The sequence below is a fragment of the Neovison vison genome, chromosome 11 (genome assembly GCF_020171115.1).
Source record: "Neovison vison isolate M4711 chromosome 11, ASM_NN_V1, whole genome shotgun sequence".
NCBI lineage: Eukaryota > Metazoa > Chordata > Mammalia > Carnivora > Mustelidae > Neogale > Neogale vison.
Genome location: NC_058101.1, coordinates 210,684,378 through 210,698,260, shown reverse-complemented (window position 1 = coordinate 210,698,260; position 13,883 = coordinate 210,684,378). Strand labels below are relative to the sequence as shown.

The 13,883-nt window shown below is 42.4% G+C and overlaps 1 protein-coding gene across 1 annotated transcript in view; it reads left to right on the top strand.

Annotated features, from left to right (window-relative positions):
- LOC122890421 (CUB and sushi domain-containing protein 1-like) overlaps nucleotides 1-13,681 on the top strand; it is a 615,437-nt gene extending 601,756 nt beyond the window's left edge. The window contains exon 4 of the mRNA XM_044226024.1: nucleotides 13,470-13,681. Coding sequence (XP_044081959.1) covers nucleotides 13,470-13,681 — 212 coding nt within the window. The remainder of the gene's footprint in view (nucleotides 1-13,469) is intronic.
- The last annotated feature ends 202 nt before the right edge of the window (nucleotides 13,682-13,883 follow it).

The following is a 13,883-nucleotide window of genomic DNA, read 5'->3' as shown; positions in this document are numbered from 1 at the left end:
GCCATGGAAATACTGTTTTTCATTGGGGATCGATAACATAGATACATAAAGAGATGAGTTAAAACGAATATGTCACATATCTAATAGTAATAAGTGACATTTGACTCAGAGCTGCAGTGACCAGCTGCTTGGTTGGTCCAGGGCTGTCCCAGTTTTGGCACCTAAAGTCCTATATCCTGAGAAACCTCTGTCTGTGGCAAAACCGACCTCACTTGGACCCCTTGTGGAGGTAAGAGAGTAAACCCTACAGGAATATCAAGAGAGCGGTCCAGATCAAGGAAACAGCCAGGTTAGAGTTAGCGAGAGAATGAGGAATGACGGCAGCCAGTATGGCCGAAGCGGACTGGACAATGTTGTGCTGGACAAAGGAGGTCAAAGAAGTGGCCCAACACATGGACACCAGTTTCTATTGTGAACAATATGAAAGGGCATTAGAGTGTTTTGAGAATTAACATCATCTGCCTTAGAATTTAAGAGGATTATTTGGCTGCTTTGTTGAGAAGAGAATCTGGTGGGGAGGTCAAAATCAGAGAACATGTTAGGAAGCCATCTCAATATTCAGATTGAGAGAGGTTATTTTGAGAGGTGATGGCAAGGTGGTAGGCATACTGCGAGATCCAGCTGGATCGAGAACATAGTTTGAAGAAAGGGCCAATAGGGTTCTTCAGCACTGTACTCCTGGAATGTGAAAGAAACAGAAGAGCCAGGGGTGATGCCAAGACCTTTTTACAAAGCCACTGGAAGAGCAGAGTTGCTGTCTGCTGAAGTGGAGATGTTGGTGAAATTTCAGATTTGGAAAGAGAAGGATCAGGAATATGACTTGAGTGTGAGTCTGGAAGGCTGTTTAGACATCCATATGGATGCATCATGTAGGTAGTTGGTTACATGACACTGAAATCAGGAGAGAGATCTGGAATTGACAGATCTGGGAAAAGACCAGTTGGAGGACTGTCCGCATAGAGATGGAGCTGAAACCCATGCAACTGGGCCTGGATGAGACCTGTAAGGGATGGATATAGTCAGGGAAGAACATGGTCTAGCGATGGAAACTCGGGCATTGTGTAAGGATTGGAGGGTGGCATGAAACACAGTGAGGCTGAGTGTAAATGGCCAATAAGGTCATAGCAAGCATGAGAAGAGTATTTCCTAAGACTCCTAGTGAATAAATGTGTGCACACATTGTACCAGTGCCATTTTTATTGTAGCATATATGGAAGATATAATCACTGGTTGAAAATGAGAGAAGGGATCACTCTACAGTTTTTGAAAACGTCTGTGAATTTGTAATTATTTCAATGTTTAAAAAAAAGTTTTTAAAAGTCTAGTGGAAAAACAGAAGCATTTCAAGAAAGAGGAAATGGATGACTGTCCAGTGTTGCTGAGGGCTTATGTGACATGAGAACTGACTGTAGATTTATTTGTTGCTCCTTGAGCTGCTGCAGTGGGCCGGGAAGGACAAAATCATGAGTCAAGTGGGTTCAAGAGAGGATGAGAAAAAAGTTAAAGATTTCAATTATAGACACTTTTTTTTGAAATGTGTGCCTGGGAAAGGGATTTTTTTTTTTTTTTTCAAATTAAGACTAGAGGTGTGTGTGTAATCTGGAGGGAGATGTGGACTCAAAGTGTAGTTTCTTTAAGAAAACTGGGGTAAATTATAAAATGTTTTATGCTGAGGACAATTCTCTAAAGAAAAGGATCATATTGAGAGAGGAGAGAGTGGTGAAGCTTGGGCTTAGGAGCTTGATCAGGGATGGAAGCAAGAACACACACAGAAGTTAACACTGGGAGGAATCTTTCTGGTGTGTACAGGGTGGATATTTTATGAGCACAAGTACAAGGAGGGGATCAAATGGGGTATCCATGGATTATAAAATTTCTTTAGATTGTATTTTAGTAAACAGAACACTGAGATCACTACATAAGGATAAGAATATGGTGGGGCATGTTGGCAAACAAAGAATGAAGGGACTATGAAATGGTCATCCCCCAAAAGGAATACTCGAAACTGATGGAAATGAAGGAAGGATGCCATCTCAAAGGCTAGTGTGGATTTGGTCATCGATTTAAAGTTAGACCCATCTGCATATTTCTGGTTTTGCTTTTTCTCCAGCCATATTTAACTACACGTGAATAAATGTGGATTTGGCCCAAGTTTGAACCTAAGGTATTGACAATGGACCTCAGCAAGGGCTGGAAATCTAAGGATGGCAAGAGGAGACACAAGGACATGAAGGAATGAGTGGAAAGTGGCAAGATCAGTGAACTGTAAGGTCCAGGGAAGCCAAAGAGTCATTGAGGACCAGGTGTCCAGGAAAATGGGGTCTGATTACAGGACATTGCAGCTCTGGAATGCAGCTCTGGAAAACCATGAGGTGTCATGGTGAAAAGATGGAAGGCTGGGTTTGGGCAAAAGGGTGGTTTGGAGCTGGGATTGGAGAAGAGGTGGTGAGTGACGTGAGAAGCCAGTCTTCGAAGGACAATCCATGGATACGGAAATCAAGAATAAGACTAAGCATGGAGCTGGAGAGAGTGGCCGTGTGCCAGAGATAGGCATATCCAAGGAGGAATGGGGATGCCTTGGGAATTTTGCAGGCGACTAAAGGACGAAGGTGTTGGATTCTGGGGACCAGAGTCTCAAAGCTGGGGCAGGGAGGAAAAAATAAACTATCTGGAGATAGTAATGAGATGTACATAGGTGGAGACATTATCCAGTGCCAGAGCCAGCAGTACCTGGCCGTGGCAGCAAAGGCTGGCCATGTGGGAAGCGTTGAGGTGATGTACTACCTCAGAAGACATCTGGGTTTCCTTTACAGAAAGAGGAGCTGCCTCAGAAGGGATAAGATGTAGGCACATTTATAGTTGACCTTGAGTTTCACAGGACCTAGGGGAAGAGTCAAGAGCTTGGGAAGGGTAGGCCAGACCCTGAGATGCATAGGTCTTTGAGGGGTTGTGGGGCTGTGGAGTGACCAGGAGACCACTACTTCTTCCGGTGACCATATACAAACATAAAGGATTTATTTTATTTATTTTTTAATAATTTGTTCTATTTTATTTTTAAAGATTTTATTTATTTATTTGACAGACAGATCACAAGTAGGCAGAGAGGCAGGTAGAGAGAGAGGAGGAAGCAGGCTCCCCACTGAGCAGAGAGCCCCATGCGGGACTCGATCCCAGGACCCTGGGATCATGACCTGAGCTGAAGGCAGAGGCTTAACCCACTGAGCCACCCAGGCACCACAACATAAAGGATTTAAAAGGATAATCTCTTAATGGTCTCAGATACAACATAAGTGGTGGTACCTATGAAAACATTACAAGTAGATTTGGGGCCGCCCTTCGTTCCAGGCGCTAGAGCAGCAGAAGACTGGGAAAGTAGTTGCTCCCCGACCTTCAGCTCTTTGTGACTCTCTCCCTTGGGACCGGCCCTTCCTTTTGGGGAAAGCAGCACGTGGACTTGGGAAATGCAGTCTTACCCAAAGCAGCATATCTTTTAAAACTTATGAGAAAATGCTCAAAAATAATTTAATGAACTGTGGTTGACTGATTGCTGTCTGCCAAGTGGGAGGATCTAGTCATCGCTATTTTTACGGGGAAGACAGTTTTCGCCTGCATTGTTCTAGCACTTTACAGCTAATAATGCATTTAACCCTCACGTCAGCACTGTGAACCAATGAGTATTTGTGGAGAGAGCATCATTCCCTCTGTTTACAGGTACATAAACTGAGGCACAGAGAAGGGAAGAACTTGTCACACAAAAGCCAGTGGGAAAACTCGGTTCAGACCTGGACCTCCTGACTTCAGCGTTTTGACGGGCACCGGGGTTTACCCAGCCTTAGGCAGAGGACGCTAGAGGATATCTCCTAATATTAGAACTGAACATTAGGTGTGCGCTTATGTGTGTATTCCTTTTTTTCCTCTCCTGGATAGTTGTCGATACAATTTTAAAATTGTCCAGAGACTGCCCATCCAGTGTATACCCTGCGTTTTGCCCTTTGTAACTTGGGAATTTACTTAAACCATCGCACAAACGTTTGGTAAAATCATCCATGATCCTGTGGTTCGGAGACAGCGTACTTTAATGATGTATCCGTTGTTAAACTTTCAGGTGGTTTCTATTTTTCTTTATGATAAATATGGTAAGGCATGTCTCTAAATAATGTTTTATTCTGTATTTTGAATTATGCCCTTAAGATATATTCCTAGCAACATTTATACCCAGGCAAGGCATATAATACTTTTAGAGTTTAGAATGAAACTTTGTGGAAGTTTGGAAATTGCTCAGGGGAAAGAGTGCGCTCTGATTTTTGCTTACAGTCAGAATTATTTTTGCCACTTCCAGAAATCACTAGATTCAAACACATCTTTTATTAAAAACCTTATCTTCTTCTTGGATTAAGTTGATGGCATTCAGACTCCTTCGAGCTGTAGAAGCTTCTTTCCAAATGAAAGATTTTTGTGAACCCTCAATATAGGAAAGTGATTTAAAGAAATAATTACTCTGATTGAAATTAGTCACGGGAGTCAAAGCCCACTTTGCCGGACTCTGTTTTGCTGCTCGTAATCTTTACGTGGACGTCCTAAAAGCACAATTTGTAAACTAATGAAGTGACTCAGCATTAATACGCCTTATTTCCTTGAAAAAAAATATTCGTAGTGTGCCCCTTTTTACAGTCAGGCATGTACCTGGCACTTTAGAACCTGCCTTCATTTTCATAGACATTTAATCCATTTAACGGACTAAAAAACAAGAAAGAAATAAAGAGAGGTGGGACACCATGGGAATATAAATACTATTTACTATATCAAATTTCCCAGTTGTCAGCTTCCAGATCAATCCCTCTGGTACAGCAAAATTAATATTAAAGTAAAATTTTGATGTATTTTATTCATAAATATCCACAGAGCTTACCTTTACTAATATCACTATATTATTTAAATATCGACTAGAATAATTTAGTTTATGTTAACAGTTACTTATCTGTTTTAATACATTTTCCTTTGTGTGGGTGATTTCGGAGTTTCCACCAGGTGGCTAGCCGTGGGACTCAGAATAATTTATCCGGGTGCCAGGAAGCTTGCTCCCAGTCTCCTCAACGTTTGGCTTTGATTTATTTGCTTTCTCTGCCTGCCTTGACTTTATCTCTTCTTGAGATAAATTCTTCTTGAAATTTCCCCGCTGCTCTGCTGAGTATAAAATGAGCATTCCTGGTCTTGTGCTCTAGCGACTTGCTGAAAACAAACAAAGCCAAGCAAACGTGCCGACCAAACCCCGCATGAATTGCTGCAGTGATAAAACTTTCTTGGCAATTAATTTTTGTCTGAAATACCTCTGCTTGGAGGCTGGCTTCTTGAGGTTTTTGAGACAGTTGTTCAAACTTTATACTTGAAAAAGCTCCCCATTTCTCTAAGCTCACTTTCTACTGCTGGTTCTAGAAATGGAGTCACAGGATGCCACACGTAGCCCCAGAAATACAAGTTGTTGGGGTCCCCTCCAGTAACTGGATCCTGCGCCATGTAACTGCCACGGCTCAGAGAATGCTGGCCTCCTCGCTCGGCGACAGGGCATGGAGAGAGCTCACGAGTTTCAGGCTGCCTTCTAGAACCAGGGACACCAGTCCAAAGATAAGCCCATAAAGCTTACAGGCCAATGCTTTGCACTTAGCCAATTGCTAAGAAGTAAACCAGAGCGGGGAGAGGAGACAGGGAGTGACCAGAAGTGGGTGCTGGTTTACCTCCAGGGCTCGGAGAACGGGGCCCAGGAGGGGGGACACCTGTCTCAGGCAGGGGCAAGGGGAGCAATGGCTCTGGGTTAGAAACATGGCTTTGCCCCAGGAGGCAGCCTGGTTAGAACAGAGTGAAGCAAAGGTAAGGGTCAGAGGGGCACCGGGCAGGTGGGGTGGACACCAGGAATCGGATCACAGACCACGTGGATTTGATTCGGAGTGGTCATAGGAGTGTGATGGTTTTGAGCAGATGATGTTAAGATGAAAGTTAAATTTTAAAAGAATCCATCTGGCTGGTTTGGGTGGAACAGATGACTGAGAAAGGATGGCGGCAAGAAGAGGGGTTGGTCCCGAGTACCGCTGCGCGTGTGTGCGCGTGAGTGTGTCTGTGTCCACGTGCGTGAGTGTGTAAATGTTGATGAGAGATGATTCCAAAAGTCTGTGGATGTAAGTTTTTTTGTGTGTGACTAATGATCTCTCATTTTGAGAGTCCTGCGTATAATTTTTGGATAAGGCACTTGTGTTTAGTATTTTATTTATGAATAATTAGAGATAAAAATTAGTGTTTAATTACTGTTATTTGTATTGTTACTAGTTTTTCGGTGGTGGGTGAAGCCTGCCTTGTGAAAACACATCAGAAATTATGGACTTACATATTTGAAAAATATAACTTGTCATATAAAAGAAGTAAGGTACATATGTCACACACGTACTGTCCATCAAAATACTAATCCTAAAGTTAAAGATACATGAAAACAAGGACAATAAATCTACTATACTGTTTTTGATTATTTTGGTTTTTCTAGAGATAAAATATTTTAGTTTAGAGAATTATTCCTAATCAAGTTTATATACTTAGGTTATTCTTTGTGGGAAAAATTTATGTGAGAAAAATCTATGTGATGTGTATCGAAATGAGACCAAATGGTCTCAAATACTATTGTACCCACATTAATTCTTTTAAATTATTATATGTAAGCAGACTATTTAAGGGCGAATGCCATGTATGTTTCCCCTGTATTTTTTTTTTAATTTTTATTTATTTCTTTGACAGAGATCACAAGTAGGCAGAGAGGGAAGCAGGCTCCCTGCTGAGCAGAGAGCCCGATGTGGGACTCGATCCCAGGACCCTGAGATCATGACCTGAGCTGAAGGCAGAGGCTTAACCCACTGAGCCACCCAGGCGCCCTCCCCTGTATTTTAATGCATTCAAGTAAGCCACGTACTGATTGATTTTTAATTTTGACTCAAGGAAAGAACACTCCATAGCATTTTAATGGCTTTAATTTGTCCTATTTAATTTTTCCTGTTCTATATCGTACCACTGAAAAGACCTGAAAAAAGCACTAATTACATTCATCTAAGTAAATGGTTCTCCGTGAGGGACGATTTTGTCCCCCAAAGAACATTTGGCAAGGTCTGCAGACAGTTTTGGTCAGCACCACTGGGGATGTTTCTGGCACTTAAAGGGCAGAGACGAGGATGCTTACGGGTTTGCCACAATGCGCGGGGCATCGTCTCTGAACAAAGAATGATGTGGCCCAGCGTATCCACTGTGGCGAGGTGGCGAAGCCATGACCGTGTCCTCTCTCAGTGATAATTTAAAAATGGCGAGGGCTTTCACGGGAGAAAGCTTTCATAGTCCCATGCAGGGGGCTCCTCCTAAAGCCGTCTTCGTTCCTGGATCCTTCCCGAGGGAATGCCTGGAGAGGCATCATGAGTCAGTATTCCTGTAGTGGGGGCTATCTCAGATGCTCAGATGTTTCCCTGGGAAACTGGCCGTGTCATTAAACACCAGGACAGGGATGCCTGATGCCGTGTCTCTGCGTGTTTCTTGGAGCCGTTCCACGGAGAGAGCGTCTCTGAAACTCTGCGCCGACCAGGCTGCCGCTCTGCGATAACCACTCTCCTGCTAGGATCGCAACAAAACGGAGTCAGCAAGCAGGTCCTGAGCTCCAGCAGAGTCTGTCCTGAGGCTGTAAGACAGGCTGAGGGGACTCACTGTCGTAGCACAATGGAGAGATCACAGATCAGTGACTGCCTCGCCCTCCGGCTTCATGAAGACAACAGACGTTTCTCTAGGAAAGTCCAATTTCCTTTCATATAATGTTGGGGCACTTTTTAGTAATAGATGGTAGGAAACAAAAGTAAATGTAACATGATACAAGCTTTTGAGATTTAGTTTGAGACTTTGAGGAACATAAAGAGATGTATTGTGAGGCATGTGCGGATGCCACTGCGGAGACTGGGTCTGGCGGGAGTTGCAGGAGAGCCCAGTGGTGGAACGTTCCAGCCAGAACCCAAGCCGCAAGGCAGGAGACGTGGATGCGTCAGCTCCTGGACATGCTGGCAGAGGGCCTCTTCTCCCGTCCTCAGCCTTTTGTGCTTCAGACCTTTAAGGGATGGGGTGAGGCCCACACTGCACAGACCGATCTGCGTTACTGTATCTGCAAATTCAGATGGTCAAGTCTTCTGGAAGGTCTCCTGCACATCTCCCTAGAGCAGCGCCCCGCTGAGTATCCGGGCTCCTGTGGCCCAAACAAGTCGACCATAAAATCCACCGTCACACCTAGACTTTTTTGGCTCATGTCCCATGAGCGCAGACTCTGGGGTCCAGAGTCAGGAGCAACCGATTTAATTGGGAAGTGATTCAGGAAGCAGGGACAGGTAATAGGAAGGGAGGCCGGGAAGTGATTATTTTTCATTTTTGTCAAGACTTATTTAGAGCGTGAGTACACGAGCAGGCGGTGGGGCAACGGGAGAAGGAAAGAGAGAATCCTCAGCAGACCCCCCCCCCCCCTCCCCGCCACCACTGAGCACAGAGCCTGACTCCAGCTGAAGTCATCACCCTGAGATCATGACCTGAGTGGAAACCAAGAAGGATTGTGTGACTGACTGAGCCACCCTGGCGTCCCTGGAAAGTGCCGTTAAAGTGTTGATGCACAGACACCTCAATACTGGCCAATTTGTTTTGCTTTGATGTAAAGCAGAACTTGTGCTTGTAATGATTTGCAATAATGTTTATACTGATTAATTTTTATGCTGCACAGTTGATCTTACTGATACTTCATGCCTTTTTTAACATTTTCCAGCTGTGTGTTTTTCACGAACAGCCAGAATCTTTCTTTTGACAAACACAAGATAGGAATAGGAACAATACTTTTTCTCCTACATATTGAAAAGATTCAATCAATGCTCCAGATAAAGGAAAGGACTTAATATGGAAAATCAAGAGGGCACCTAAATATGCGTATTCAATATGCGTAAGACCCCAAGTTGAGTAACATGCCTGAGACGCGAACAGCCTGTGCATCATCCCTCAGGTATATCATCAAATTGCCCGACCGTTTCACATCAGTGCACTTACCCATATACAGGAGCAAAGGATGATGTCAGTTTTACCCTTAGATATTTTCCTTTTTTAAAAAAAATGTATTTTAAAACTAAATATTTGCCATTGTTTTATTTTTATTTATTTTTCTTTTTTAAAGATTTTATTTATTTATTTGACAGAGAGATCACAAGTAGGCAGAGAGGCAGGCAGAGAGAGAGTGGAGGAAGAAGGTTCCCTGCTGACCAGAGAGCCCGATGCGGGACTCGATCCCAGGACCCTGAGATCATGACCTGAGCCGAAGGCAGAGGCTTTAACCCACCGAGCCACCCAGGCACCCTCACCATTGTTTTAATGTTAGTGTCTGATAAGGAGAGGTTAAACTTTGCCTGTGTTTAGGATTTCTTCCCGACATTCATTCTTACTAAAATTGCCATTTACAATCTTTTTTTCAATCAGTTGTTATTAAAAATGTGAGTCAAATAAGTATAAATGACACCCTTTGTTATGTTGTAAATATTTTTCATTGTCTTGTTTTTTTATTTTGAATTTTATTTTTTTAGATTTATTTTGAAAAGAATTTATTTATATAGGTAGGTTCGTTTATAGTAATGTTTCTTTTGTTTTAATAGCATAATTTCTGTTTAGTTAATACATTATTTGATAATACAGTGTATTCTGCTGTTTTACCTATTATTTTATACTCCAAACATTTTAATTTTTCTATGTATTTTCTATGAGGCTGTTCTAAAAGATTTTTCAAATTTCTCTTTTTCTAGTCACTTTGTTAATACACTTTTCTCCCACCACTGATGATGGTCATTTTATCATATCCCAAATCCTCCTGTGTATTTGGGTCCTCATAACAGCCTGCATTAAGAGAGAGGCTCCCATTTCTACTTAACAAAGCCTTTATCATTAAGTGATATGTTAGAAGAAGGCAATTTAATATCTCTTGCAGCTATACTGGAAGTTCACAATTAATATGATTTCCAAAATTAATGAATTAAAATTAAATTTTCTAAGGCCAAATATACTTTGAAAGATGGTTACTCAGTTGTTTTATCTGTACAATCATTCTACTGATAGATTTTTATAAATCTAAGAATAAAACTATTTCTTTTTATGTAGATATGTTACTCTTCCTTAAATGCTTTTAGATATGTTAGATATGATACTCTCCTCATATGTTAGATATGTTACTCTTCCTTAAATGCTTTTATGTGTACAGATGAGTAAAATGTTACAGTTTAGAGAAAAATTGTTACAAAAAGAGGAAAGAAAATAAAGAGCTAAAATATTCTGTTGGAGAAACATTTGAGGCACCATTGCAATTGCTTTTAAATATTCCTCCACACACAGATAAACATACACAAATAGGTTTCTACTATACTCTGTACTAAATGGAGTTTTCTGTGGTTTAAGTTTTTAGTCAGTGAGTGTCATGAAATATTTTTTGTTTTATGGGCTTAATTCTGAATTCGCCAAGATTTCAATCAGATCATCTACACAGAATTTTGTAACAGTTCATGTGAAATGCCGCATTAAGAAATCCTAACATCCTACGTGTATTTAGGCTGACGTGATTTTAACTGTCGTACATTTTAAACTGTCCTGCGGGCATTAAAATGTCTATCAGAGAAAACACAATGGTGATTGCAAGTTTAGGACAAATATATATGTTTTTATCTCGGCTGATTTCTTTAATTTTTTCTCTTTATTTCCATGTTCTGTTCTTTGTCTTCCTTGTATCATCTCCTCCGATTTCCAGCAAAGTCGCGGTACAGTTGTACCACTTGTTCACTCCCGTAACGGACCCGCCCATCTCCTCTGGAACTGGAGAAGGTCTAAGTTCTTCTTCTTACTTAGGATCGGGTGTAGCCCTCACGCCCAGCTCCTGGCCGTCTGGTCCTCCGTGCTGTGCCCCAGCCATCACCGCGGGTGCTAGCAATGTCTACATACCCCGTCCAAGCTTGGAGGCTCATTGCATCAAGAATGAGGCCACGGAGGTTCTTCCCTCCACCACTCTCGTGTTGCACGGGAGAAGTATGCGTCCCTGAGGGGGAAGGTCGTGTGACTGGGCTCCTCTCCACGGGGAGGCTCCAACACAGCTCCGTCAGCCGTTGAAATGTTAAAATAACCCCATGGCAGCGCATATACACCCACTTCCTGGAGGCCCTGGCACAACCGTGTCTCCCCAGCTTCGTAGGCCCTATGCACAGGCCATCAGACTTTCCACAGGCAAACAGCTAGAGGGAGGGAGTTAGAGGGCCACTCCGGAGCTGGGCTGTAGAGCGACCGCGGACACCCACGGCTGCTGGTCGGTGCTGCCTGCGCGCGCTCTTGTCGGACCGGTGCAGTATCACCTCTGTCTGGGGGACGTTGCCAACGGACCTTCCCACAGGACTCCAGCACGCTTCTTTCTATCACTCTCCTTCTGTATTTCTATTAGGTGTAATGTATAAATACACCTCTTTGAAAGACTTTTTTTTTTAAATTTATTCATCTGACAGAAAAAGCAAGAGCAGAAGCACACAAGTGGGGGGGAACAGCAGGCAGAGGGAGATGGAAATGCAGGCTCCCCGCTGAGCCAGGAGCCTGATGCGGGGCTTGATCCCAGGACCCCGGGATCATGACCTGAGCTGAAGGCAGATACTTGAGGACTGGGCCACCCAGGCAGCCCTGAAAGTCTTTTAAATCATAAACAGTGCTTCAGAGCTTAGGATACCATTTCAAAAACCCAGTATCATTTGATGAGTTTTTCCCCTTTCTCCTTTGGAAGGGGGGCTCTTCACTACCAGGCTGAATTACACAGCATTATGCAATCTCGGGGGCCGCAGGTAAATTCATGCCTCTCATTCCAGTCAGTCACAGTGCTGGATTGGATAACTTTTAAGTTCACTCATTTATGATTCATCTTTCTAATAGGAGTGCTATGACTCTTTTGCATTATATTGAGGTAACTTTTGCAGCATATGATACAATTAGAGAAATAAAGCCAATGTATCAAATAGAATTGCACTATGTTTTTAATGATCGTATGTGTATCTATGATATGCCCATATATGAAAAGCTATATCACTATAGGACTGTAGAGATGTCAGTATAGGTGAGCGAGTAATATGTTTGCACACTCTGTTGTTTTATTAGTAGCAAATTAAATATCTATTCCCCTTGATCTTGTCCAGTCACACAAGTTACTAAAGGCAAATTCCCTCAACCTTGTGTGCTGACTTCATGCATCCCACCTCCTACAGCACCAACACCCATAAAGGTTAAATATGCTCTTAGGGTGGAAATTATCCAATGGGGAAAAAAGGAAGGAGGCGAGGGAAGAAAGAAAGATACCCATGGACAGGTTTTAAAATAAGTATTTTACAAATACTTATTTACCCTGGGTTACAGTTTCCTATGTACATAGCATTGTGTAATAGAGGATATAAACTCAATAATCTGTACATTTCACTCTATGGAAAACTTTGCAAGTTTCCAAAACTTTTTCTCCTGCAATGAACATTTCAATACTTATTTATATCTTAAATGCGTTTTGTCGTCCCTGATCTTCTACTTGCCACTTTCCAAGTTATTCCACTTTAAGGTTTTTTATGCAACTATTTCTTACTCAGAAGGTTTTTATGAATTGATACGTCTCTGTTATCATATGAGTCAAGAATTTATCTGAAATTCAAAACCAAATATACATTCCAAACTCTATAGGGAAAAATAAGAGTGATGACTACTTTTAAGAGCATTGTATTTTCAAAGCCACATATTAGTGAATTAATAAAAGATGGTTGCATGCATTTAAATCTGAAAATGTTTCCGAATTACCTCCTTACTTATATTTATTATTTTAAGAGCTTTTATTTATTTATTTGACAGACAGAGGTCACAAGTAGGCAGAGCGGCAGGCACAGAGGGAGACGCAGGCTCCCTGCTGAGCAGAGAGCCTGATGAGGAACTTGATCCCAGGACCCTGAGATCAGGGCCTGAGCCGAAGGCAGAGGTTTTAATCCTCTGAGCCACCCAGGCGCCCCTATCTCCGTACTTTTAAAGCTCAAGATGTTTCTGATTTATCTCCATCTCTATGAGTCAGAGGAAATCTTTGAAAATTTTGTTAAGCTGTCTGCGAATATCAGGTGTGTGGCAATACACAGTCCAGATATTAGAAAAGCCATGATTTTATTCTCTTCTATAGTGAAAATTCAGTTATTAATGCAGTGTAATTGTTGAGATTTTTAAAAGTTTTCCCATAAAACTAAATTAATAAGTCAGAAGAAACCTTGGTCATAGTAAGAGTATCCATTTTGGATTCAGAAAGCATTGGTAACTGATCATGAGGGATACCATGTAGACGTACTTGTGTATGGGGTTGTCTGGAGACCTGATTTCCTGTTCCTTTCTTCCCCTGCCAGCTGAGGGAGCCTGCGGAGGGACCCTGCGGGGAACCAGCAGCACCATCTCCAGCCCCCACTTCCCCTCGGAATATGGGAACAACGCCGACTGCACCTGGACCATCCTGGCCGAACCAGGGGACACCATCGCCTTAGTCTTCACCGACTTTCAACTAGAGGAAGGATACGACTTCTTAGAGATCAGTGGAACAGAAGCCCCATCCATATGGTAAGTTCTGGGGAAGAAATGTCTTTCCCCCAGATCTAACAAGAGGCTTTATAAGATGGCTTTCTTTGGACATTCATTGGCAAACGTAAGTGGTTCTTTTCTTGCTTTGCTATTTGGACCAAGGTCATCTGTATTGTAACTGATCTCAAAGTATCCAAGATGTCTTTGGGCTCGTCTTTGGAGCTGGAGACGTTATCTGCACATGG